At 35.8% G+C, this 26,993-nt stretch overlaps 2 protein-coding genes across 2 annotated transcripts; both read right to left on the bottom strand.

The window, feature by feature from the left end:
• LOC106050697 (fibrinogen C domain-containing protein 1-like) lies at positions 1-10,505 on the bottom strand. Its single transcript, XM_013205722.2, has 5 exons — positions 10,371-10,505; positions 5,704-5,744; positions 2,496-2,615; positions 1,872-1,991; positions 1-580 (listed from the first exon to the last, which is right to left on the bottom strand). Exons 1-5 carry the CDS (start codon positions 10,432-10,434, stop codon positions 206-208), a joined length of 720 nt encoding a protein of 239 aa, XP_013061176.2. The 5' UTR covers positions 10,435-10,505; the 3' UTR covers positions 1-205.
• Positions 10,506-16,012: 5,507 nt separating this feature from the next.
• On the bottom strand, positions 16,013-26,953 carry LOC106050701 (fibrinogen C domain-containing protein 1-like). The gene is made up of 5 exons (XM_056010226.1): positions 26,385-26,953; positions 23,526-23,566; positions 22,083-22,202; positions 17,732-17,851; positions 16,013-16,457 (listed from the first exon to the last, which is right to left on the bottom strand). The coding sequence occupies exons 1-5, from the start codon at positions 26,443-26,445 to the stop codon at positions 16,086-16,088; spliced, it is 714 nt and encodes a 237-aa protein (XP_055866201.1). The 5' UTR covers positions 26,446-26,953; the 3' UTR covers positions 16,013-16,085.
• Positions 26,954-26,993: the final 40 nt, after the last annotated feature.

The following is a 26,993-nucleotide window of genomic DNA, read 5'->3' on the forward strand; positions in this document are numbered from 1 at the left end:
GACACTGCTTTGTTTATTAACAAATAAAAACATTTGCTAGAAGAAACTAGTGTGTCTAAAGGAAAAGTGTTTAACTCTTTCTCTCCTAACTGACGATACCAGCGTTGATTTTACCATGATGTGGTAAATAATTACGGAGAGAAAGAGTTAATTTTTTTTTCTTTTCCTCAACTGATTAGCAAACGCAACAGACAAGAAACTTTATCTATTTTTTTCTCATTTTCATTTCAACCCAATCAAGCGACCCCTCCAAATCAGGCATGAGAGGAGCCCATATGACACCCATCCCCCAATCACTGTTTAAGAAGTCGCCGTTGAGATTATCACTGAAACAGTCTGTAAACCACCAGCCTGCATTAAAGAACTGTGCACAATTGTCGTCCACCGATCCATCATTGTCCATATCTTTTGTGGAAAACATGGCGTTGTTGTGGGATATGAAGTCGTTTCCCGCGTTCCCGGAGTAGTCGCCTATAGTCAGCTTGTATTTCTGACTAGCGGGGGCAACTTTAAATGTGTTGTACAGTGCATAGTTAATATTGCTGCCTTTTTGCAAGTCGATTCTCATCTGGTAATCGTTCTGAAAAGACACAATATAAAAACAAGGAAAATATATATATATAAAAAAACAACTTATATTAAATGACATGGGCTATTTCACTGCAAGTAAAAATTACAGATATCTCAGTGGCATTCAGCTCTTTTTTTTTGTGTGTGTAAAAGAAGTTACGAAAATTAATTTTCTATATAAGAAGTTACAAAAGTTATAAAATCTAAAACCACAGATCTATATTTCAATATAAAATATATTTAGGTAGATGCTGTTCAGTTTGCTTCGATGGTAAGTATGGTAATCTAATACAAGGCAGGCGAGCCTCTGGTTGTCTACTGTTAAGGAATACGATGTATGCAAACGCGACATGAAGCTCTTCAAAATTGACGCTAACAGTTGGGGAAAAAAAATGATACTGGAGAAATTCACATAGAGAGCGAGCATAAAGGAAGGGTCTTGGATTGCAGATACACAACAGAAGTAGAAAGGCGGGCGAAAGTGTAACAGTGCCTGGTGATTACAGATGCTCAACCTGTGACCTCAGCTGTGTAATGAGGATTGCCGTCTTCAGTCGTACAAGAGGTTGCAAATGGGAAATGATTGCCTCTCGAGTTGTAAAATGCCAAAGATGTGCTGTTTTGTTTTGCACCCCAAGAATCGGAACTTAGAAAAACCCAAGTTCATATCTGTATGTACTTAATTTATAACCAAGACATAATTAGCAACAAAGGGTTTAAAAGGCAACAAAAACAAAATAGATCTAGATGTACTCTTGCGAAACGTTATCACAGTTTTATTAAAAAAATGTAGAGGACAAGAGAACAGCGCTTTTAACATGCTAAGCCCCCTATGATCCAATCACTTTTGGGAGAAGGTTTCCGTGCTGTCTGTTCAAAAAAAAAAACAAGCAGTTATCTATTTTTTTTTTAAGTCTCGTCCTATTTTTCATGTTTTGTGTTCACTAAGACTAAGAAGACGACCTATAAAGGGGAATTATCAGCTTATATCACCACTACAGTCAATTACAATTTCTTTCCCTTGTTCGAGATACCAGATACCAAACAAAATAATTTATTATCCATTGTTAATTATCTTATTGGTTTAAAAATGATTTTCAGGTAAAAGAAATAATCGCGCAGAATTTCAGCTTAATCCTAGGTTGAGTGTGGGAAAAAATAACTTGTACAAACTTTTACCAGACAGACAGGCAGAGTGAGTTGATATAAGATTTTTAAATAGTAATATTGCTATAACAATGAAGCTTGGGGAAAATTAAGTGTTCAGATAAAATATTACAGTCTTAAAACTATTTTAATACCTGATTTGTCATTTGGGAGATAGTCTCTAAGCCCAACCAGAAGTCTGTGCAGTATGTTCCGAATCCAGTTTTGAACTCGTTCCATGTTTTATTAAAATACACATCCTTGAATGTTCGTCTCTGTTTTGTATCAAATCATGTTTATGAGGGAGTAGTCAGCTCAGTAACAAGCCAAGTTTTGAAACAATACAAATATAAAAAAATACTTTAAAAAAAACAAAAAAAAAAGCTTATATTAATCGTAGTTGTATCAATTAGTTTGGAACAGTCATGTAAAAAAAAAATTGAAATAGATCTAGACCAGTGTTTTCCAAAGTGGGGTACCAGGGGTACGGAGAGAGTTTGAAGGGGGTACGCATTAGATATGCTTCTCCTTCTCATCGAAGCAAATAATGTTATTTATAATATTAACATTTATTGATATTTTTATGAACAATTTTATTTTTATTTTTCGTAAATTATTTTCGATACATTTTTTTGGGAGTGGGAGAGGGATACTTGTTACGAAATTTACTGAAGGGGTACTGAAAGTTTGGGAAGCACTGATCTAGACTGACCATAATACATCTGTGCGAGTGTACTAAAAGTAAAGTGTTTCATATTGAAAGAGAAATAAAAAAATACCTGGAATATGATCCAGCCTCCTCCGTCTGCTGCTGTATCACAGAAGAGTTGACCGCAATTAGCATAACTGTATATGGTCTTTTTGCCATCGGCAGTCATTGGCTTCATGCATTCCCCTGCCTCAATTACATGGTACAAGTAAAACAGGTTTAAAACATGCAGAGAAACAAACAAACAAAAAAAAAGCCGAATAAAATTATAATAAGATAAGATAATTTGCATTGGTACAATCAAAATGGAAATTCAGTTTGACTACAATTGACCACGTCAGCGTAACTACTGTAACAATAGCAACGTAGATGCAAATACGAACAACATTCACACACGAAACACATACACACTCACTAACAGCGATTTATAAATTTGATTTCTATGTACTTCTCGATGACGACAGATGATCTTTTAACACTCAGACCGAAAGTGCGATAAAGGAGTTTTTAAATCTTTCTGTTTTAGTCCTAATGGAAACGAGACGACCACTTCGTTCAGATCTGATGTAAGAGTGGTTTAATGGGTGCAGGTTGACTTTGAGAATTGTGTTTGCTTTAGAAAGACATCTTTCATGGAAAAGTTCTTCAAGAGAGGAAATTGTTATAAGTAGACCTAGTCAGAAAATATACAGTCATGAGCAAACTGAGGAGAATCTGGAAGAGTAACATCAGCTTTCAAGCAAAATTAAAACCGTATTCTTCGCTTAAGGTCCCTATACTCTCAATGGACGTAATGATTGACAATGAACACTTAGGCTGTAAGAAGAATTCAAGCCTTTGAGAGTTAAAGCTATCAGAAAAATGATGGATATCATGTACTAGGAGTAGAAAGAAGTCCACACTCTGGTTAGTACAAAGGAAGAACTTTTCAATAGTGTAAAGAGACCTAGTCTCTAGAGACATAACATCTAGGTGTTATAATAAATGAAAAACTGTCACGGAATCCCCATATTGATGTAACTATAAAAAAAATCAAACAAAGCACTAGGGTTTATTAAAAGAAATTTCTATAAATCAAATAAGAACATAAAACTAAAATGTTATTTAACCTTGGTTAGGCCAATAATAGAAGAGACATTTTCTGTTTGGGATCCCTCAACTCAAAAACACATTAAGAAACTGGAACAGATACAAATTAGAGCAGTGAGATTCATAACAAACGAATATTCACATTTGATTACAGTAACACCTTGAGTAAAATCACTAAATTTAGAAAGCCTTCAGGATAGAAGACTCAAAAGTAAAGTAGCAATTATGCATAAAACACTGAACCATAATCTTCAAATACAAAAACAAAGTCTAATAAAACCCTCTAAAAGACACAAAGATAAAGGCACATTCCTCGTTCCATATGCTAGGACAAATTATTACAAGTGCTCCTTCTTCCCTAGTGCTATTAGGGCATGAAATTGGTTGTCTGAGCCAGCAGAATTTAAGTCATTGGTTAACATTCATGATTAGATGCATGACGAGTAGTAGGTGATCATCTTCTTTTTTGAAGTAACGTCTGTATCATATAAGATAAGACATGAGACAAAGCAGAGCTGGTTTGGTCATATTATAAGACATGGCTCACTTTCAAAATTCGTCTTTTAAGATTCCAAGGAGACAGCACGAAGAAACGTCATGCAAGGAAGAGCTGGCTGGAATGCGTAAAAGAATGTATCTCTTGATATCCTGCTAAGAAAAGCTGCTGAGCTGAAAAAATGGAGGGATTTGGTAACGCGGTGTGTCTCAGCACCCCTACCAACTGTCACAGCACCGCCACAACGAAATCCGAGGATCACGAGAGAGAGAGAGAGAGAGAGTGTATGAAAAAGATAAAGTAGCAATGGAAAAAAGCATGATTTATTTTCTCTAAATCTAAGTTATTGGGATGACTCTTTTTTCGCTCCTTTATGGATGGCCCTTTAATATTTTGATCAACCTATATATCGCTTGAGAACTGATAAGAGAGATATATGAGTGTGTGGCTAAAGAAAGAATCTAGTCCTGTTTCAAGAACGAGAAGCTAAAGTTGTGGTAGCTTACTTGTATGGACTCCTAACTTTGTACACTCCCAGGACCTATAATGCTTAAAAGGTGACTAAGAGAAGTCATCGGGAACAAATACACAATTGTATTAAGTGTCACTTTCTATGATTAGTTACTTCTGCTAGACTATAAGTTAACTTGTTTCCTGTAAAACACTTTCAGACATCGCGGTCTATAGGGCAGATGATGTAAAAGTCACGTGTGTCTGTGGACTACGGTTTACGAAGGTGTCATGTGACCAGCACAACGACCAACCGCCTTTACTTTTCCCCAACAAATGTCAGATACCCATTAAAGCTGGGTGGACTCAGAGGCGCCCAAAGATCCCGAATTCGGGACCCCCGGTTTGGAAGCCAAGCGCTTAACCGCTCAGCCACCGTGGAACTTTACTTTATTTTTTTAATATGAAGTATATAATAACATTCCCAGTCGTCAGTTTATTTATAGATTATTTTTTTTAAATAACCTGACAGTTGATTAAAACAGGCTCTTTTATTTCGCATGTTTGAATATATAACATCTAAACATTTGTATTTAGTGTTAACTGTCGACTCTAGATGTACTCTTTCTTCTTATTACTTCCTCAATATACAAACGATAGAAAAATGAAATGCGTAAGGAATAGTTCTTTGTTTCAAGTAACATCAAGTAACGTCTGTAATCTATAAGATGGCTGTAAAGTAGTAGTAAAGTTCCCCTTTCAGACCTTACGATCTATAGGGCAGGTGATGTTAAGGTCATCTGTTTCTGTGGCCAACGGTTAACGAGCAGGGTGTTATGCGACCAGCACAACGACCAACCACCCTAACTTTCCCCAACTAAAGTCAGGTACCCAATTAAGTTCGATCGACCCAGGAGAGCCCTAAAAATCCCGAAATTCAAAATGACAGTCTTCACCGATATTCGAACCCAAGACCCCAGGTTCGGAAACCAAGCCCTTAACCACTCACCCTCAAGATGGCTGTGGATACTATTACTTTCTGTTTAAAAAAGCATGTTTTAGAGCACCATATTCAGTTCAATAATCTATAGTGTTATTATTGCATGGAAAGGATGTGCTCGACTTTCTAGACATTTCCCCACTATTGATGTTTGAATCTATTCTTCATAACGACCTGTCAAACTAATTCCCTTTAAACTATGATGGTACAAGTACATTCTACATAAGAGCATTAACATTTTACCTGTGGGACAGGACAAGCTCTTCCTGCAGGTCCAGGGGTATCTACAAGTGCGTTGAATTATAATGTAAAACGATACAAAATTTAGAAAAAATCTTATGTTATAGACTTGGGAAAGGAAAATAAGGGAGACAGAGAGAGACAGACAGACAGACAGACAGACAGACTAGGTTGACACATGCAGTGCTTAGGACGTAATTATCTTCTTTTTTTATGATGTAACGTCTTTAATTTATAAGATAAGATAAGAAAGAGAGACAGTTACAAAGAATGGGAGAAAGAAAGAGAGAGAGAGAGAGAGAGAGAGAGAGTGAGAGGAAATTTGCTGCTTATTACCTACTTTTACGGGGGATCATAAACATATATTTGATGGAATGGATGAGTGGGTTGTTATAAATGCTGTTATGGAGCTTGTGCTTTTTCATTATTTTTTTTTTTAAATCTTGGTACAGTTTTTACTACACCAGTCTTGATCCTTTTCTCTAAAGGTCGAGAATGTTTAATGTTGTGTTATAGAGGACTTCTTTTTGAGGCTTTCCCAGCTATCTTCTACGTTTGATTTAGCTAGAGTGGTGATCTTGAAACACTGTTCTATCGCATCTGTAAGCAACTTGTCAACATTGTTAAGTGCCAGTCTGGCTGAGTCTATTCATATTGTAGACCTATCTTTGTGCAGGCGTCTCTTTAGTTGAGTGTTGGTTTATATGATGCTGAGACGGTAATCTCTTTCAAACGCTGCAAAACTGCAAGATTTGGTGACGCCTATGAACTTTAAACTGGCAGTTAATCTGTATAACAAATTAGGTGCCTCAATTGAGCTCTGTGTCAGTGGTGAATGGTCACAGCTGCCTTTGTACTGATGCTGCTTACATTGTGCTCACATCCAGCTGCCATTGTTTAGATGTAGCTTCCATTGTGCTCACACCAGCTGCATTTGTTCATATACTGCTTACTTTGTGGTTACACCCAGCTGCCTTTGTTCAGATACTGCTTCCATTTGGTTACACTCAGCTGCCTTTGTTCAGATACTGCTTCCATTGTGCTCACAGCTACCCTTTGCTGCCTTCTTGTTGATTTTCTGGAATTTGAATGACTTAGGGACTTGTCTTTTAAATAAAAGCGAAGAGGATTCGCGCACCAAGCCTATTTCAACATCTCGCCCTAAAGTCCAAGCTTTTCAAACCAAGATTGGATAAGACATCCGGGGACGAATGCGGTCACAGTGCTTGACCATGAACTTGCTACGTGTCTTGTCCTGTTCTAAAGCGCTCCACAGTGCTGTACTGGTGATTGCCTTCCTTCTGTAAAGTCTTAATAGAGGCCGCCAAGTCTAGGCTTCACATGCTAAGTTTGACAAAACCAGGAGTATTTACTGAGTGTCCTAAGTCAAATATCTTCCTTCTGGTTTAGACATACAGTTAAAGTCGTTGACGGTGTATGGCTGTTTTGCGCGCATGTTACAGCTTTAAGGAGTCACAGATAAGTGTCAAGTGTCCTTCTGGTTTAGCCATTCAGTCAAAGCCGTTTTCGGGGTGTGCCTGTTGCGCGCTCTCGTTACAGCTATAAGGAGTCATAGATAAGTGTCAAGTGTTCTCCTTCTGGTTTAGCCATTCAGTCAAAGCCGTTTTCGGGCTGTGGCTGCTGAGCGCGCATGTTACAGCTAATAGGAGTCATAGATAAGTGTCAAGTGTCCTCCTTCTGGTTTAGTCATTCAGTCAAAGCTGTTGTTAGGGTAAGGCTGTTACGCATGTTACAGCTAATAGGAGACACAGATAAGTGTCAAGTGTTCTCCTTCTGGTTTAGCCATTCAGTCAAAGATGTTGTTAGGGTAAGGCTGTTACGCATGTTACAGCTAATAGGAGACACAGATAAGTGTCAAGTGTTCTCCTTCTGGTTTAGTCATTCAGTCAAAGCTGTTGTTAGGGTAAGGCTGTTACGCATGTTACAGCTAATAGGAGACACAGATAAGTGTCAAGTGTTCTCCTTCTGGTTTAGTCATTCAGTCATTCAGTCAAAGCCGTTTTTGGGCTGTGGCTGTTGAGCGCGCATGTTAAAGCTAATAGGAGTCATAGATAACTGTCTTGTGTCCTTCTGGTTTAGCCATTCAGTCAAAGCTGTTGTCGGAGTGTGGCTGTTGAGCACGCATGTTACAGCTAATAGGAGACACAGATAAGTGCCAAGAGTCTCCTTCTGGTTAAGTCATACATTCAAAGCCGTTATCGAAATGTGGCTGTTACGCATGTTACAGCTAATAGGAGTGACAAATAAGAGCCAAGTGTCGTGAGGATGAAAAGTGAAACAAGCAACCCTGTTCTGAGGCTACGACAAACTGACCAATAGAGGTGCAAACACTTTTCACAAGGTAAGACTGATATATAACCACACCCCCCCACACACACACACAAACACATATCTCACTGCAGTCTACACACGAAAGCAGTAACAGCTCCCAATCTTGTTTTGCGTAAAACTATCCGTCCATTTTTGGGTAATCCGAATTACACAATGATTCGAAGACGGATATACAGGCATATTCCAAAATTATTAAATTGTCTAATAAAATTTGGACAGAAGAAAAGGTTAAAAAAAAGATATGAATGCTAGTAATTCTAAAAAGAAATAATATTCACCATATTACAAATAGCCGATAATCAGAAACAGGTAAGATAATTACAAATCTTAAAATCATATAATCGTTGCAGTAAATTTGTATAGAAAGAAAAGGCTTTAGATGATATTAACGTATCTATAGTAGGTTAATAAATATTGTCCGAAATAACATACGAATAATTAAACGTGAGTCTGAAAGGTAAGTAAACTTTAAGCGTAATTCTAACCCAGTGGTGCCCAACCTAATTCAAGCTGCGGGCCAATTTAATTTCCGACACTCGTGTCGCGGGCCATATGACCGAACAGGAACGAAATCGAAAAAAAATTGACCTACAAGAATTTTAATAGAAACCAGTGGATCTAGTACTTACTACTTACTGTGCCTACATTAATTAATGGCATATCTTTTTAATGGCATATTTTTTTATGGCATATCTTTTTAATGACATAGATATGGCATATCTTTTTAATGGCATATTTTTTTATGGCATATCTTTTTAATGGCATTTTTTTTTATGGCATATCTTTTTAATGGCATATTTTTTTTATGGCATATCTTTTTAATGGCATATTTTTTTATGGCATATCTTTTTAATGGCATTTTTAAAATGGCATATCTTTTTAATGGCATATCTTTTTAATGGCATTTTTTTTATGCGTAGGGAACTGGTTTCATTTCTCTACTTAAATAGTGAGCAAAATTATAGCTACCTAGCCAACGACTCATTTATTTTCTTGACTCTTTTTGGTAAATATTCCCATCGATCCTCCAATTTTTGGGCGTAGTTTAAAAACCAAGAATGATGTAATATTTGTTTTATAACGACGTTTATCTTGTTATAGAATACAACAACGGCTACATTTTCTATACAAATGAAATATGTGACTTATTATCGTTACTTTTCCTGGGCGATTCTAAATTCCACTTGTAGTTTCTTCAACTCTCCCATTTTTTTAACGTACAAAGATTAACGGCCATTAGAGGGCCCTAACGTAGGTAAGATACATTTCTCGAGTTTGTTTGTTTTTGTGTTGTTTTATGTGGGAAAAAAAATGAGGGGATTTTCTAATCTTTCAGCCGACGTTCTGCGGGCCGGATGGAACCACGTCGCGGGCCAGATCTGGCCCACGGGCCGTACTTTGGGCATCACTGTTCTAACCCATATAATTCTTTATGTAACCAAGAGATAACAAATAACTGGCGTAATTGTATCCATATCCTTGTTAAATAACCTAGAGATGACCCCCCAAAAAACTGGCGTAATTGTAATCCATATCTTCCTTTACATAATCTAGAGATGACCCAAAAAAAAAACTGGCTTAATTTTAACCCATATCTTCCTTTACATAACCTAGAGATGACCCCCCAAAAAACTGGAGTAATTGTAACCCATGTCTTCCTTTACATAACCTAGAGACGGCTAGAGATGACCCCCCAAAAAACTGGCGTAATTGTAATCCATATCTTCCTTTACATAATCTAGAGATGACCCAAAAAAAAAAACTGGCTTAATTTTAACCCATATCTTCCTTTACATAACCTAGAGATGACCCCCCAAAAAACTGGAGTAATTGTAACCCATGTCTTCCTTTACATAACCTAGAGACGGCTAGAGATGACCCCCCAAAAAACTGGCTTAATTTTAACCCATATCTTCCTTTACATAACCTAGAGACGGCTAGAGATGACCCCCCCAAAAAACTGGCTTAATTTTAACCCATATCTTCCTTTACATAACCTAGAGATGACCCCCCAAAAAACTGGAGTAATTGTAACCCATGTCTTCCTTTACATAACCTAGAGACGGCTAGAGATGACCCCCCAAAAAACTGGCTTAATTTTAACCCATATCTTCCTTTACATAACCTAGAGATGACCCCCCAAAAAAACTGGCGTAATTGTAACCCATGTCTTCCTTTACATAACATAGAGATGCCCCCCCAAAAAAAAACTGGCTTAATTTTATAATAAAAGCAATTAAAAAAAGATTTTATACTGCATCGTCTTAATTTAAAACAAAATTTAACAGATTTAGAGATAGTAATGCGTGATAACTCACTTGGAAGTGCCTTGACGAATATTAACAGAGGAGCTAAACCGGTAAGAATTTGATGGATTTTCATAGTTGGCAGCTTGAGGGGAAGATCAGTATATGTACATCTCACTAGGGCCTTCTATTTGTAGACCAATCTAACTACTCAAGAGCGAAGCAAAAGTCGCCACGTTGACGTTACCACCAATGTAAAGCAGCGATTCTCAAATTGTAAATTGTATGAGGAAAAAAAAAGAACTTTTAATGCAGACAAAAATTATGTAATTTTATACAGCTCAGGTGGGTCCGCCACTTGTATTCATGTTTGGTAAGCAAAGCACGACTAAAGACATGTTTCAATATTATCCGCACAAATATCAATTTTTATGAACAACAAACTATGGGCAGGAAAAGTAAATACAAAATGTTCATTCAAAGCATGATTGCTATTAGGCATATGAAATGCTCGAAATCCCGCAAGTTGCCTGCTTGACTATGGCCGGCATGAGCATTAAAAACATTTTTCTTGTTTCGTATACATTTTTACAAAGCCTATTAACTCATTCCCTCTGTCTGTCTGTATATCTATCAGTCGGTCTTTTTTGCCTTTTTTTCTGTCTGTCTATCTGTCTGTCTATCTCTCTGGTAAAAAGTTTTTTTTCCCACACATTTCCTATTCTCGGATCAAGCTGAAACTTTGCACAATCACGCAATTTACATGAAAAGGCAAGAATCAATAAAAAAAAATTAACCAATTAGTTAATTTAATATTGATGGTTAATTATTTTCTTTGACATTGAAATAAGAGGAATAACTGCTATTTGATGAGAGATGTTGAATTTAATCCCTTTATTACGTTTCCACACGTTTATTTCTCCCACTTATTCACAGTCGATGACAATATACGAATCAATAAAAAAAAATAACCAATTAGTTAATCAATTAGTACTAATTAATTACGTTTATTATATCTTATTTTATGTAGCAGAAAGGAAGCTAAAGTCTGCCTTTTGCAGATAAATGCGGTTCTTTCCCTTAGATAGGCTTTGTTAAATAAGTAATCTTTTTTCTTTTGCTTATTTCATTGTTAATTTTCTTTCGTATCATTCATTCAGAAATTGAAGCCTCAATGGCTCTAAAAAAAATATCATTTAGGAAGGAGCTACAGGACTTATACTTTTACTAAGATAAACATTTACAGAAACTTCATATTTGTCCAAAATAAACATTTACAGGGCTTCATATTTTTCTAAAATAAACATTTAGAGAAACTTCATATTTCTCCAAAATAAACATTTACAGAAGCTTCATATTTTTCTAAAATAAACATTTACAGAAACTTCATATTTGTCCAAAATAAACATTTACAGAAGCTTCATATTTCTCCAAAAATAAACATTTACAGAGGCTTCATATTTTTCTAAAATAAACATTTAGAGAAACTTCATATTTCTCCAAAATAAACATTTAAATAAGGTTCATATTTTCTAAAATTAGAATTTTCCAAGTAGCTTTTCTTTTTAGTCTTAATCAAATTTTACCCACATTCTCTTCTCAAAGAGTAATATTTGAGAACATCCTTTTTCCCCGTAAATTTGCTTTAAAAAAATTGGAGACAGACAGTAAAAGAATTTGGTGTTTTGTATATAGACCTGCCATCTTGACGGCATGTGTGGGATAGACAGATAAAATTTAGTCTTAACTTTCATAAAGAGTTCAAAGCCATAAACATGTTATAATTATATTTTACAAAATTGCTTCAGATATTTGAATTATTTATTACTACATACACGCACGTTCTCTAGGATTACAAATGTGCGCATGCAATTAAAATTGAAGAATTTTTTTTTATTATTAATTTTAAGTCATCCCACTTCTCCCCCTTGTTGAATATTATAGACAGATTAATTAAAGATTTTGATTGCAATATGCCTACTAGCAGGGCAAGAGAGCTGCAGGTCGCCCCCCCCCCCTTAAGCTTTCCTGATGTATGTAAGGAAGACATGAATGAGACCAACAGTTATGAGAATAAAAAAAGAAAATAAATGTGAATGTAGAGATATGCAGAATAGAAGGTTTAGTATCGTAGAGAGAGAGAAAACATTAATGTAAGAAAAAAGCCAGTTTGACCGTCATAGAAATAAATTTAATTAAGTTTGGTAAAGGAAAAGAAAACTAGACAATCTTTATCTTAAACAGAGTACGTCGTTTGGTATTTCCGCATATAGATCTAGCCCTTATCAATTGAAGAGCTTAAAATAGACCTTCAGGGACATTTTGCGTATCGTTGTCTAATATTGTCTATGTCTAGATGTATATGACTATCTTTGAAAATTCGTAATACTCTGACTCTTAGTAGATTTATGTATATGAGTTTAGAGTAAAAGAGTAAAATATTCGCTGTTACCTAATAGTCATAATTTTTTTTTCAAGTAATTTCTTTTACATGTTCTAATCCGTCTATTCAGAATGATGGGATTTCCACCGTATAAACAAACTACTTCGGTATGTGAATAGGGTGATTAACAAATAATGATGGGATTTCCACCGTATAAACAAACTACTTCGGTATGTGAATAGGGTGATTAACAAATACACATTTTTAAGTCGATACTTAGATGTACACACATAATGGAAGTCATTTTATTTTTAATTAGATTTCTTTCAATGCTGTTTTGTTTTTCTGATTATTAACCAATATAATTTTCTAAAGGACTTATGTAATTTTAAGTTCAGTAATGCCTAATACATTGAAATCGTTAAATGTGAAGATTCTATTTTAGTTTAATATTTTACATTTTACTATTTTTTTTAAGTCATTGTGAGAGCTTTTCAAACTGTCTCTTTCTGATGCGATCTGCTGCTAGCTGCTTTCCTCTAAGCCAGTGAGGGTGAAAGGTCGCCTGAGTTCTTTATAGCGCTCAAGGGGGGGGTGAAGTGCACCTCTGTTACGCCGTGCTCTTTAAGCTCACCAAAGAAGATCGCCTTTGTCAAGCGGTCGTCTATCAGCGCAGGTTTCGAATGGTATTTAATGCTTCTATACTAAATTAATATAATGTGAGTAAACCTACATTAGACATGCATTGTTTATTCAAAGACAAATGCTAAATGAAACATGTTTGTTTGTTCCTAGGTTGTTGTTTTTTTTTGTTTATTATAGCCGAATTCGTTCCTAAGCTTTTTTTTGTTTTATGGCCGGAACTCCCCCCCCCCCCCCCCTTCTTCTTTTTTTTTTGTTTTTTTAGAATTTTATAAATGGGTCGCGTTTTAACGAACAACCTAACATACATTCTTTGTCTTATAGTGAAATGAAATTTAAATGTCCCGCTCTCTTTCTTTCTCTCTCTCATTTTTTGTTTTTCTCTCTGGAACAGCTTTTTTTATTATAAGACATGGTACTAAACTAGTTCCCTTAACATTTTTAAATAATCAGTTTTTATTTTGTTTGTTTTAGTGCCCCCCATCAGGATAACAGAGCTTATTTTTGTGCGTTTTGTCTGTAGGTCGGTCTGTGCGTCACGTTTAGATAAAAAAAATACAACACTAAAAGCTATTGAAAATCTGATTTAACCTTTAATATTCCTTCCGAAACATTGCAATATTTTCAGTACACATAATGGATTGTTTCGGATGTTTTTGTGAAAAACAAATCAATGTCAACGTATGTTTGTTTGCTCATTCTAATTTATATTAAATTTAATTTCCGTGCTTAAGCGTTGCAAAAACACTTGATCAATCATGTGTTGTTCCAATTTTTAATGTAAATAGCATATATTTGCAAAATGAAAATCTCTATACTGACTTATATTCCATTAACTATATATGGAATTAATTCTTTAAATGAAATGCTAAAAGAACTCGGTGCATTAATGTTTATTAAACCTCGTCATATTTCTCGTATTAAAAAGACATACTAGCTAGAAGTAGAGGAAGCAAATTATCTTTAACTTTGAAGGAACATTGGAAACATGTAAAACATTTCACAGGAAAAAATAAACATTTTTTACAACCCCAAATGAATCTTCGAAACATTATTTCTTTAGACAAATGAAACAGAAACCACATCTTAAATATTTCTTTGCGAATAGGCGCATTGTGTATGTGTGTGTGTGACTTGATTTGAAAAGACCCGCTTCATAATTCACCCCCCCCCCCGACGCAAACAGGCTCTTATATTTTGAGTCCCTTGATTTTAGTAGCACTTTTCTCCCCTCCCCGCCAACAACAAAAGCTTAGTCATTCTTACACATTCCCGTTACTCTTTGTACATTTATCTTCGTATTTTGTTCTTTTAATTAAAAAAAAAAATATTTTATTTGCCTGTATTAATTGTAATCGTTTTTTTGATCACTTTTGAATGTAGCGAAATGACAATAGATCTAGAATCTAGATTTTCAATGCTATTAGGATTTAGTTTTTTTTTTTTTTATTTTTTTTAAGACAGTGCTTTATCTCTCTTTTTCTCTCTTTCTTTCTCTCTGTCTCTCTCTCTCTTTTCCTCTCTCTTTCTCTCTCTCACTCTCTTTTTCTCTCTTTCTCTCTCTTACTCTCTTTCTTGATGTGTTTCTTTCTCTCTCTTTCACACTCTCACTCTCTTTCTCTCTTTCTCTTTCTCTCTCTCTCTCTCTTTCTCTCTCTAATTCTCTCACCCTCTTGAAAAAAAAAAGTTCCTAGATCTATGGAAATAAACTTAGTCCATTTAAAAAAAAAAGATCCAAATAAAAAATAGAAATGAGAATTTACTTTACTTTTTAATTTACAATTACTTACAGAAAAAACAAACACCTCTGCAAAATTTACAATTTAACACTTCACTTTGGTAAACCCAAACGCATCGAAGAGTTATAGCAAAAAAAATAAATTATAATAATATTTTTTAAATACGAAATTGGTTTGATATTTTTTTATGCTATATAGATCTATGTAGAATGCGGACTTTTTCTAGAAATACCGAAAATAAAATACAAAGGTTTGATAGAAAGCTTGCGGTTTTTCGCGAATAGCGGTTCCAAAGCTGTAATTTCGTCAAAACCGAGTCGTAGTGAGCACCTATAAGGTACAAGAAACCTGTGTATGTAATTTCATCCGGATACGTCGGCCCATACGATAGTGTAAGAGACTAAAGATCGAAGAATCAGTGAGTGGTAACTTACAAATATATCATCTGTATATATAATCCTATACGTCGCTCAACCATACAGGACACCACGCACGCCGACTCTCTAACCCTCGATGAAAAAGTCATGGAAAGATAACTATTTTATTTCTGCAATTCGAACTAGAGAACCCCACGTAACGTTCGTGGCGACAGAGAGAGCGGCTAAAAAAAAAAGGGGGGGGGGAGAGAACAAGTAATCTTCTTTCTTTATATAAGATTCTCTACGTCGTCCAACTATGCGGTACACCACGAACTCACGCCGACTCTCTAACCGTCCTACCGCCCTTTCCGCCCGCATTCGCGCCTTTCTCGCTCTCCAGGGCATGCGCACACAGTCATTTGTTCAAACCCACCCCATTTGACAACTGTGTCTTTCAGGAAGTGTTCACCCGTTACTAAAGAGCGGCGTATGCTACTCCGCGGGTCGGCTAATAGATTCTAAGAATGTAAGTAAACATACACTAGACATGCATTGTTTAATAAAAGACAAAGGCTAGATGAAACATTATTTTTAAATTAAAGTGTTTAATCTGCTTGTTTTTCCTCCAATGATTCTCAAATGTACACGACAATAACTCCATTCTCTATTTTCTTCTCATTTTCATTTCAACCCAATCAAGTGACCCATTAAAATCAGGCATGAGAGGAGCCCATATAACCCCCATTCCCCAATCACTGTTTTTCAAGTCGCCGTTGAGATTATCAGTGAAGCAGTCTGTAAACCACCAGCCTGAATTAAAGAACTCTGCGCAGTTAGACTCCGATGCATCATTATCCTTATCTTTTGTGGAAAACATTGCGTTGCTGTGTGTAACGAAGTCGTTTCCCGCGTTCCCGGAGTAATAGTCTATTGTCAGCCTGTAATTGTCACGATAGGTACCAACTTTAAATGTGTTGTACACTGCATAGTGAACATTTTTGCCTTTTTGCATGTCAATTCTCAGCTCGTAATAGTGCTGAAAAGAAATAGTATAGAGGTAAGGAAAATATTTAAAAACAAGATTATGAGTAAAAATTCAATTCTGAATCAATCTTGTATTTAATTTTTCTATAATTTAGACTAGTGTTTCCCGGAACACTTCGCACAGTCTGGGTATTTAGTGGAACACTTTGCACAGTCTGGGTATTTAGTGGAACACTTTGCACAGTCTGGGTATTTAGTGGAACACTTTGCACAGTCTGGGTATTTAGTGGAACACTTTGCACAGTCTGGGTATTTAGTGGAACACTTTGCACAGTCTGGGTATTTAGTGGAACACTTCGCACAGTCTGGGTATTTAGTGGAACACTTTGCACAGTCTGGGTATTTAGTGGAACACTTCGCACAGTCTGGGTATTTAGTGGAACACTTCGCACAGTCTGGGTATTTAGTGGAACACTTTGCACAGTCTGGGTATTTAGTGGAACACTTTGCACAGTCTGGGTATTTAGTGGAACACTTTGCACAGTCTGGGTATTTAGTGGAACACTTCGCACAGTCTGGGTATTTAGTGGAACACTTCGCACAGTCTGGGTATTTAGTGGAACACTTTCCTTTTTTTTAATAACATTAATTTACATGGTGGTCTACTAGTTAATTATTCCAGTAGTTTGTGAAAATCTATTCAGGCCTCTTGGAACGATTGGGTTCCAGAACACAGTTTGGGAATCACTGATTTAAACTAATAGTACTAAATGTGTGAGGGTAAACACAAACTAATTCAATGTTTCAATTATACTCATTAATGTATGGTTTATTATTTTTGTGGATCATTTCTGTTGGTTTTGGTGTAGTGGTATTTGGGAACTCTAGCGGAACTTTCGACTAGGAGGGGGGATTTAGAGACTGTTTTTCTTCTTCTTCATCCTTCTCATATTACCTGACGGAGGGTTCAGATCAGATCGTTATTGCTAGATATAGTTTTAAGGGCGGAGTTTATCCTCTTTGGATATGTTTTTTTTTTCTTTAAAAAATAATGTTTAAAAAATATTTTGCTTGTTGCAATTTAAAGATCTTAAGTAGTTTTCCTGACAATCACTGAAGCAGAAATATTATTTAAAGGCATTTAATTTTTACCAACAGTAATATGTGTTTGAGGTTGAGTTTTGAGTTTTGGCACATCGACATAGTTTAAGCCATGTCTTGCCCATAGTCCTTCAAGGATATGAACAATTAAAATTTGAAATAACATTGAAGTCTAGGGACTTCTTTGTTGAGATAAAATATTACAGCCAGAAGCTTTTTTATTACCCTGTTTGTAAATAGAGAGATAGTTTCTAAGCCCAACCAGTAGTCCGTGCAATAAGTTCCGAATCCACGTTGGTATTCAGCCCATGTTCTGTTAAAAGACACATCGCCAAAGATTCGTCTCTGTTTGAAAACAAAATGTTAATTATTAGAGTGCAATCAGCTGAGTAACGAACAAAGTTTTGAGGGGAAACAAAATACACACCATTCATTATTTAGATTTTCTTCAAACATTCGAATATAAGCTTCAATGAATAATAATCCAGACTCAGAAAGAACGAACGCACACTCAAACACACACACACACACACATACATATATACATATATACATACATATATATATATAAATTTAGAGGACAATCTAAATCCTTTCGAAGGGACATATAACGGATACTATTTCATTCATCGGTGACATATGCATTTTCCCCAAGGCGAAACAAAGTTTATAAATTTGCCACATTAAAATAACAGCTGCTTGATAAGCTCCAGTCTGTTTCCAGTAAAGTACTCTAGAATTACTAGCTTTGCTCACCAGGTGATTTGTTAGAATTCCTGGTAATCAAGACATTTATGTTTTGTTTGATCATCTCATATTTGAAAAAAAAATTGTCAGCTTTTACCTTGCTCCGCTCTTTAGTTACCTCCCTTAAATTTATTACAGTAATAAACTAATATTTTGCAACTTTGTTTGATTTTAACACTTCGATACTAGGCAAGAACTTCCATAGCGTTACCGGAAATAACCGGCATAAACTATGGCATGACTTTCAAGTATTTACAAATGTCACAATACAGTGTATTGAAACAGATTTCTTTAAAGTAATTATAATCAGTGGCGTAACTAGGGGGATGCGAGGGGTGCGGCCAGTGGCGTAACTAAGGGGGGGGGGATGGGGGGGGGGAGAATTTTAAAATCCCCCCGGGCCCCCACCTAGGGGGGGCCCCCAAATGGGTGTCCGAAATTTATTTGTAAATACATAAATTAATATATTTGATTGACAAATAGTGATTATATTTATCACAAAGACTAAACCTAGATCTAGGTCTATCAGTAGGCCTACGTTGACTTTGTTGACATTTTAAAAATATTTTTTGCCACAGAGATCAAAATTTTTTTAAAAAATCAGTCTTCCATTTTAAACTTTGTTGCCACGAAATAAAACTGCATGATATACAGCGAATTCCAGGTATCTTGTTACCTTTACTAATAATAGATCTAAATGGCGAGTATTTTATGGCTACACTAATTAACCTTGAAGCAAAATTTACAGAATCGAGTATAACAGATTCAAAAGTTATTCTTAATAATGCTAGAATAGTCCATTATTCGGGTTTGGCGTCTATAATTTCAGAATTAAACTTCACACTCGAGTTATTACCCCTCTATTCATCTTTCCTCAATCCAATGGAAACTCTCTTTTTATTTCCATCTAATCCTTTTGCTTTCGCACCCTTCCTTTTAAAGTTCTTAAGAGTGATATCTACTAGCAGGGCCGGCCCTAGCATTTTCGGGGCCCTATGCGAAACGGATCGCGCGGGGCCTAGTCTGAGTAGGGATAAGCATAATGTCAAAATTATTTTTTTTTGAATTAGAAAATAGGCCTACTTTCGTCTTTGCAATAAATTTTTATCAAATGAAAGCTCGCAATGCCACTTTTTATTTATTGGCACCCCAAAATGTCAATTTCGTCTATTCTTCGGGAGATTTGAATAAATTCAAAAAAAAAAGTTCAGTCTTTATCATATATTTTGCCTTTTCATGAGATTTCCTGGAGGCCCTGAAAAATCAGGAGGTCGCGAAAACCCTGTTATTTTATATACGTTATAATTGTTTAATTTAATAATGTACACTTGCAATTAGCGCGGGGCATATGAAAGCGCGGCGCCCACTGCGACCGGCACTGTCTACTAGAAACTTTAAAAATTCGTCCACTTCTGGTTGTCTTGACTGGCACAACAAGTTCTCTAGACGTTGGTCTATAACTGTCTGTTTCGTTTGTTCCAACAGTTTGCAGTTCATTGTCTTCATCGGTATCATAGTATTCAGAGATGTCTTCATCGAAACTCTTATTCAAAAAGCGTTGATTTCTTCTGTATGTTTTTCCATAGTTTGTCTTTATGATGTAAGATCTGGGTGTTGAATGTTTTTTTATGACAACTGCTTTCTACCATGTTTGACCTAGACGAACTCTTTTGTTAGAATGATTCCCTGAGTCTTCTACTCGTCAGCAGTTGTGATGGTGAATACGGCAGTCCACTTATCGGAGTATTTATATACTCGAGCATAACGAGATATGGATCTTTCCCACTTTTGTATACTCTGAATCCTTTTGCTTTCGCACAAAACATAAACAACCAACAATGACGTAATACCATATAAAATTAGCACAGAATCTTCTTCATGCAGTGGAAAATTAAGAATTTTTTGCCTATCTGGAATTCTGGTCAAAGCTCCTGCGCCCAATTAATATAGTTCGGAAGAAACTACAAAATTCTGGACTGCATATACGGGAAGCTGCTAAAGAAATTAGTACCCTTTCATGCTTTCTGCAAAATGATGAGAAACTGACAAAATCCCAATCCATCGAAAAAGCAAAAGAAGGTAGTGAATACTATGGATTCCCTGTAATCAAAACAACCAGAAGAAAGAAAAGACTTAATGGGAATTTGAGTTCTAATGTAGGACTATCAATAGAACTGCAATTCAAACGTGTTGCGATAGAAGTGCTGGACAGATTTCATATGGAGATGAAGGGCAGATTCCAAAGGCTGGAAAGAAAATGAATACCTTTGGGTTTCTTTTTGAACCAAGACACCTGTTAGATGAAGACACGCTTATGAAAAACTGTGCTACTTTTCCTGTTTGTATGATGAAATAAATGGAAAATCGCTTTTTCAATGATGTCATTGATGCACGAGCACTTTTCATCAACAAACAGTAATACAATCACCAATAGACATATTGAAAAAACAGGCTTCATATGGGAATTACGTGTGCTCAGACTTTGCAACCTCCTCCGAATACCGCTAAGTCAGGCCACTTCCATTACGTCATGTGAGAGATCATTCTCAAAGCTCAAGTTCATCAAAAAGTATCTCAGAGCACAATGACGCAAGAAAGGCTTATCATGGTTTTAATGTCAGTGAAGTCACAAATACTAGAAAGTATCGATGTAGTTGATGTTATAGATGTCTTTGCTGCACAGAATGCACGACGTGAAGCGATATCAATTGAGATTTGTCACTTGTGCATTATTTAACTAATAAACAAAGGTATTATTCATTAAAAGAGTCTTGATTACTTTTTGTTAAGTTTACTGATATACTGAACCAATTTGATTTATATATTTTTGCGTACATTATCTCATGTCATATGTCGAATGTCAAAATGCAAGGGGCCCCCAAAGAGGTCGATCCCCCCGGGCCCCCAAATCCCTAGTTACGCCCCTGGGTGCGGCCCGCACAAGTTGACACTTTTTGGGGTGACACCCAAATTGGAAAAATTATATCTTGGCAAAAGCAGACACATAGTAATAATAAATTATCTAGATATATGCCCAAATATGCCTAATTACATCTAGATGGTAGTCTAAGTTTAAATGACACAGCACAACGTTATACCATTTCTGCTTCAAAGTATAACAAAGGAAACCTGTTCTGTTTTAATTTTAATTAAATTTTATTGTAAACTTTGCAATAACAATTGAATAAATGTTATAAATAGCGGGATTTTATAATAGCATTGACACCCATTTTACTTTTAGTAATAATCAATAAAAGTGGGTAATCAGCTCAATGTATATATTTAACGAAAAGAACTAACTAACAATAGTGTTTATTGGAACATATTTGAAGAAAGTCAATTGGGAGAGGGGGTGACATCCTGAGCTAACCGCACCAGGTGACACCGACAAGAGTGACGCCACTGACATGGGTTTTAGAAAATGAGTAAAGACAAAAATGATACAAATTTCAATGCAAACATAAAAAAAGACAACCAAAATATATAAAAAAAATTGTTTTATAAGGCCAAGATCTCCGCATTTAAATACATATCACTCAATAATGTAGAAGGTATCTAAGGAGACAAAAGCATTACATATTTAGCCATATTTTTTAATTTTGGAGGAATACGTTCTCTTGTAGGTATCGTTCAGAATAATTAAATATCATTTATTAGTTGATTAATTGGTTAGTTGCTGTTTTTTAATTGAATTATGTGAATATGAATTACGCCAATGAGAAATTGTTAAAAGTGTCATCTTGATCCGCGAAATGGTGTGGGAGAAATAGCGTGTACAAACTTTTTTAACAGACAGACAGAGTTGATAAAAGCTTTGTAATAAACGTACCTGGAATATGATCCAGCCCCCATCATTTGTTGTTGTATCACAGAACACTTGACCGCAATTGGCATAAGAGTAAATGATCCTGTGGCTTCTGGGCTTCATTCCCTTTACGCATTCCCCTGCCTCAAATAGAAATGAAACACGATAGACGTTTAATAAAAGATGCTGATAACAGAGTCAACACCGTCCTAAAAAGGAAAATTTATTTTTAGAACTAGGCAGTTAACATAAAAAGCGATGGCAGCGGAGCTCAGTATTTTGCTCATTAAGTTTTTAAGAGAATTATAATTGATGCAAAATTCAAACACTTCCATACCAATACTAGTACTACACACCGGTTATGCCCCTTGATTTGTTTCCAGGTTTTATATTGTTTACTATGGCCGAAAAGCCCCCCTTTTCTTAAATTTTTATAAACGGGCCATATTTTAGCTTTCAACCTTACATATTTTTCTTAGCCCGTGAATTACTTTATCTGTTATAATAAAATTTCAAAGCCCACTCTCTATTTCCTTTTCCCTCTCTTTTTCGTTCTCAAGCCAATGTAATAACCACTCTGCTAGTGAGGTGCTTAAGACTATAGAAAAGTGTACAGTAACCTATTGTTTGTTTCTTATTTCCTTTAAAGCGGCGACCTATAAAGGAAACTAATTCAGCTTATACCACCACTTTAGTCAAGTACAAATTATTTCCCTTGTTTGAGATACCAAACGAAATAATTAATTACCAATAGTCATTAAACTACCTTTTGTTTGTAATTGATTCTTGTATAGTCAGGTAAAGGAAATAATTGTACACAATTTTAGCTTGATCCGAGATTGGGTATCGGAGAAATAATGTGTACAAACATTTTAAACCAGACTGACAAAGTGTGTTGTTATATAAGCTTTGTAAAAAATTAATTTACTGTTTCATAAATTGTAATTACGTATATATAATATTATATCTGATTTCCCCTGTTTACGGAGTGCTAGTTATTACATTAAAATGTATGATAATAAAGTAAGCTAAGCTTTCATGAGTTGGTATCAGTATCTTCATATTAATTGTATTTAATCTTATATTGAGTGTGATTGTGTGATTAGCTATCGGGAATCGGGATGACTTCATTTCGCCTGTTTTATGGATGACCCCTTAATGTTTCACTAGTAAGAATGATAAGTGTGTAGATTGGATAAAAGATGTTTCTCTTTCGAGGTCAACGATTAGCACATTTCTTAGTTTCTATGAACCCGAGAATGGCTATGAGGGTCCAACCTTTACTTTAGAAAGCCAGCCATTTACTTGGCATGGCTAGTTTTGTTTTGCTTACGATCTACCTGCTTCCAAAAGATTTACTCGACTTCCTAGACTATTTCCCAGTATTGATGTTTGAATATGTTCTTAATGACAATCTCCCAGACCAATGTACTTACACTAGTCTTAATATGACCTTTAAACTTTTACCTCAGGGACGTGACACATTCTTCCAGCGGGTCCGGGTCCGTCTGCACAATGAAAGTATTATAATATGAAAAGAAAAAGAACAACTTTAAACTTATTTTCGTTTAGAAACATTGAGAATGATGGTGACAGAGAGAGAGAGAGAGAGAGATTGAGAGAGATAGACAGATGGAGAGAAGGGGGCAGAAAGATGGAGAGAAGGGGGCAGAAAGACAACAGATAAAGCTGGAGACAAAGACAGAAAGAGAAAGAAATATAGACATTAATAGAGAGACATTTAGACATAAAGACAGAAAGAGAGAGACATAAAGACATAAATTCAGAAAGAGAGAGACATAAAGACATAAATTCAGAAAAAAAGAGAGAGAGACATAAAGACATAAATTCAGAAAAAGAGAGAGTGAGACATATAGACATAAAGACAGAAAGAGAGAGACATTTAGACATTAAGGCAGAAAGAGAGAGACATAAAGACATAAATTCAGAAAAAGAGAGAGAGAGACATATAGACATAAAGACAGAAAGAGAGAGACATAAAGACAGAAAGACAGAAAGAGAGAGACATAAAGACATAAATTCAGAAAAAGAGAGACATAAAGACATAAATTCAGAAAGAGAGAGACATAAAGACATAAATTCAGAAAAAGAGAGAGACATAAAGACAGAAAGACAGAAAGAGAGAGACATAAAGACATACATTCAGAAAGAGAGAGACATATAGAGACATAATGACAGAAAGAGAGACAGAGACAGAAAATATAGCAGACAAAGACACAGAAACCTGAAAAAAACAAAGACAACAGAGAGACAAAGTCAGCCGCTTGATTAGGGCACCTCTAAGTCTCCAGCTGCGGTAGGCTGGCCTTGGTATTTTATTGCATGCAATGTTTGAGGCACCTTTGCTACCCTGTCTTCGTGATTTTGAGAAGAGCATTACAAACCTTACTAGGGCTGATCGGCCTTTCATATAGCTGCCAGAATTCATTCTGCTCTGTGTCACCTGTGAACGGCAATGACGCTTAAGCCGCCTATACCCTACGTACACACACCTATTTCTTTGCTGCCTGCCTGTTGTCACCGGGTCATGATGGGAAGGGGGAGGTGGATTTAATTAAGTAAAGTGTATGTAGAGACGCACTTTAGGTGACTGCTAGTGAATGCACATTACGCCGACATAAATTCAAAACGAGACTATAGTGCAGATATAGATAAACGGACAGTTGAGGTTAGGCTTTCATTGTAATAAAATCTTTTATTATAGTGGATGAGACTACACTGTTCCCGTTCTGGATTAAAACGTTTATATTCTATATGTACCTGTTGAATTATTTATAAGTGGTTTGATCTGTGTGTCTATTAACAGTCTATTACTACGAACTCAAGAGTAATACTACGCATTCAGAAACACGCAACCAATCTGATCAGAATGAATTCTACAGACCCAGATTAGATACTTTTTGACAAGTATGTTCATATCTAACCGACCCAACTATCTCGCCCAAGATCTCATCTTATTCATCTCGCAAGACTGTGTCAAGACGTCCAAGGACTAATTTTGGATTTTAAAGGATGACCATACGTGACTTATTTTGCCCTTAAGTGATCCAGAGATTGTGCTTTTTGTATAGTCTTTTTTTTAACGTTGACATTTCGCATAGTCGCCAAGTCCAGAGTTCACAAGATGCCTGACCACTAGGGCTGCTAACTCTCTGTGGAGGATACGCCTGCCTGAACACTAGAGCTGCTAGGTCTCTGTATAGGATACGACTGCCTAACCACTAGAGGTGCTAGATCTCTGTAGAGGATACGACTGCCTGACCACTAGAGGTGCTAGCTATCTGTAGAGGATACAACTGCCTGACCACTAGAGGTTCTAGCTATCTATAGAGGATACAACTGCATGACCACTAGAGATGCTAGCTATCTGTAGAGCATACAAATGCTTGACCACTAGAGCTGCTAGCTATCTGTTGAGGATACAACTGCCTGACCACTAGAGCTGCTAGCTATCTGTAGAGGATATGACTGCTTGACCAGTAGAGATGCACATCCCTCAATACACAACATCTTCCCAATTGGAGTATACAAAAGAGAACAGTAACATAATCGGGTCTTCTTTTGGGTTGAGCTAATATGGGGCAATCATAACTTTTTCACTGATTATGCAACGGTCGTGTTGAAACGCAGATGTTTTAATGTATATACAAACACTCAAATATTAAAAATATTGTCTGACACAAAAAAAAAACATAACAAAAATCAAACATCAGCGAGGAATATATAGGGCTGTTATTAAAATCCACAAGTACCAAGAACAAACACATTTAAACAAGTGGTAAATAACTATTTCTTAACAAATTTGTCGGCTACATATAGCAAACACATAACAACACTTAACCCACACAGAACAAACCAAATGGCTTCTTTGAATGTTAAAAGCGATCAAGTTAAAAAGCAAACAGGACATGCTTCGATTCATAAACAAGCAAAATATAAAAGATCCTTTTTCTACAAAACAAACATCATCTAAGGGAAATAATTGCGCCATTATATATCTCAGTACTGTAAAAGTTATTTCCCTTGTGCAATATGAAACAAAATAATTAATTACCAATAATTAAATGACTAATGACTAGTTTTATTATTGATCAATGTTTTGTTTAGTGCAATAAGAATTGCTTAATATTTCAACTTTATCCGAGAATGGATGTGGGAGTAATAAAGTGTACACATTTTTTACCAGAGAGACAGACGGGCTGTGACTTGATATACGATTGGTAAAAAAAAAAAAAAAAAAAAACAATTACTAACTACTAACATGAGAAGGATTAAAGGCTAAAAAAAGAAAAGAGGTAAACTCACTTGGTATAGCTCCGGTTAGGGTTAGGAGGCAAGTCATAATTTGAACTGAATACAGTCTCATTATTAGCAGCTCTAAAGGAAGGTCTGTATATCTCTACGAGGCCTCCTTTTCGTATACCAAGTTAACTACTTACGTGCTAATCAAACTGACGCCGCGTCAACCTTTTTTTCCCAACGTAAACCAGCGATTCTCATTTTGTGAAACTTATCCGAAAAAAAAAAAGAATAACAAACAACGATGACGTCATTTTTTGGCGTTTTATTTTGTGTAGTATTTTTTTTTTCCTTGTCATCTTTGTCATGATTTAGACTGGCCTAATTTATTAGCTCACACTTTTGGAGTGCTTTGCGCCATCTCCAACTTGATAGACAAACTGTACATTTGTGGTCCTGAATAATCTTTGGCCTTGGACAACAGGACAGCCTTAACCGTAGTGCCCAGGAGTTATTCTTGGTAGGACTATTTGACCGCTGTTTAGGGGGAGTTTAATGTGAAATATTTTTTATAAGGATTCGATCGTATTTGTAGTTTTAGATTAGACGTTAGAATCTCTGTTATTTTTTTTCTATATGTTTCAGCGTTGGCGTTATATATTGATACTGTGGGTG

The sequence above is a fragment of the Biomphalaria glabrata genome, chromosome 14, assembly GCF_947242115.1.
Source record: "Biomphalaria glabrata chromosome 14, xgBioGlab47.1, whole genome shotgun sequence".
NCBI classification, from domain to species: Eukaryota; Metazoa; Mollusca; class Gastropoda; family Planorbidae; genus Biomphalaria; species Biomphalaria glabrata.

Coding starts and splice junctions, on each gene's coding strand:
- LOC106050697 (XM_013205722.2), bottom strand. CDS start 10,434: ATGAAAATCCATCAAATTCTTACCGGTTTAGCTCCTCTGTTAATATTC. Junction 1,992..2,495: donor GAGGCTGGATCATATTCCAG/GTATTTTTTTAT, acceptor GATACAAAACAG/AGACGAACATTCAAGGATGT. Junction 581..1,871: donor TCTCCCAAATGACAAATCAG/GTATTAAAATAG, acceptor GTGTCTTTTCAG/AACGATTACCAGATGAGAAT.
- LOC106050701 (XM_056010226.1), bottom strand. CDS start 26,445: ATGAGACTGTATTCAGTTCAAATTATGACTTGCCTCCTAACCCTAACC. Junction 22,203..23,525: donor GAATGTGTCACGTCCCTGAG/GTAAAAGTTTAA, acceptor TTTCTATTTGAG/GCAGGGGAATGCGTAAAGGG. Junction 16,458..17,731: donor TCTCTCTATTTACAAACAGG/GTAATAAAAAAG, acceptor ATTTCTTTTCAG/CACTATTACGAGCTGAGAAT.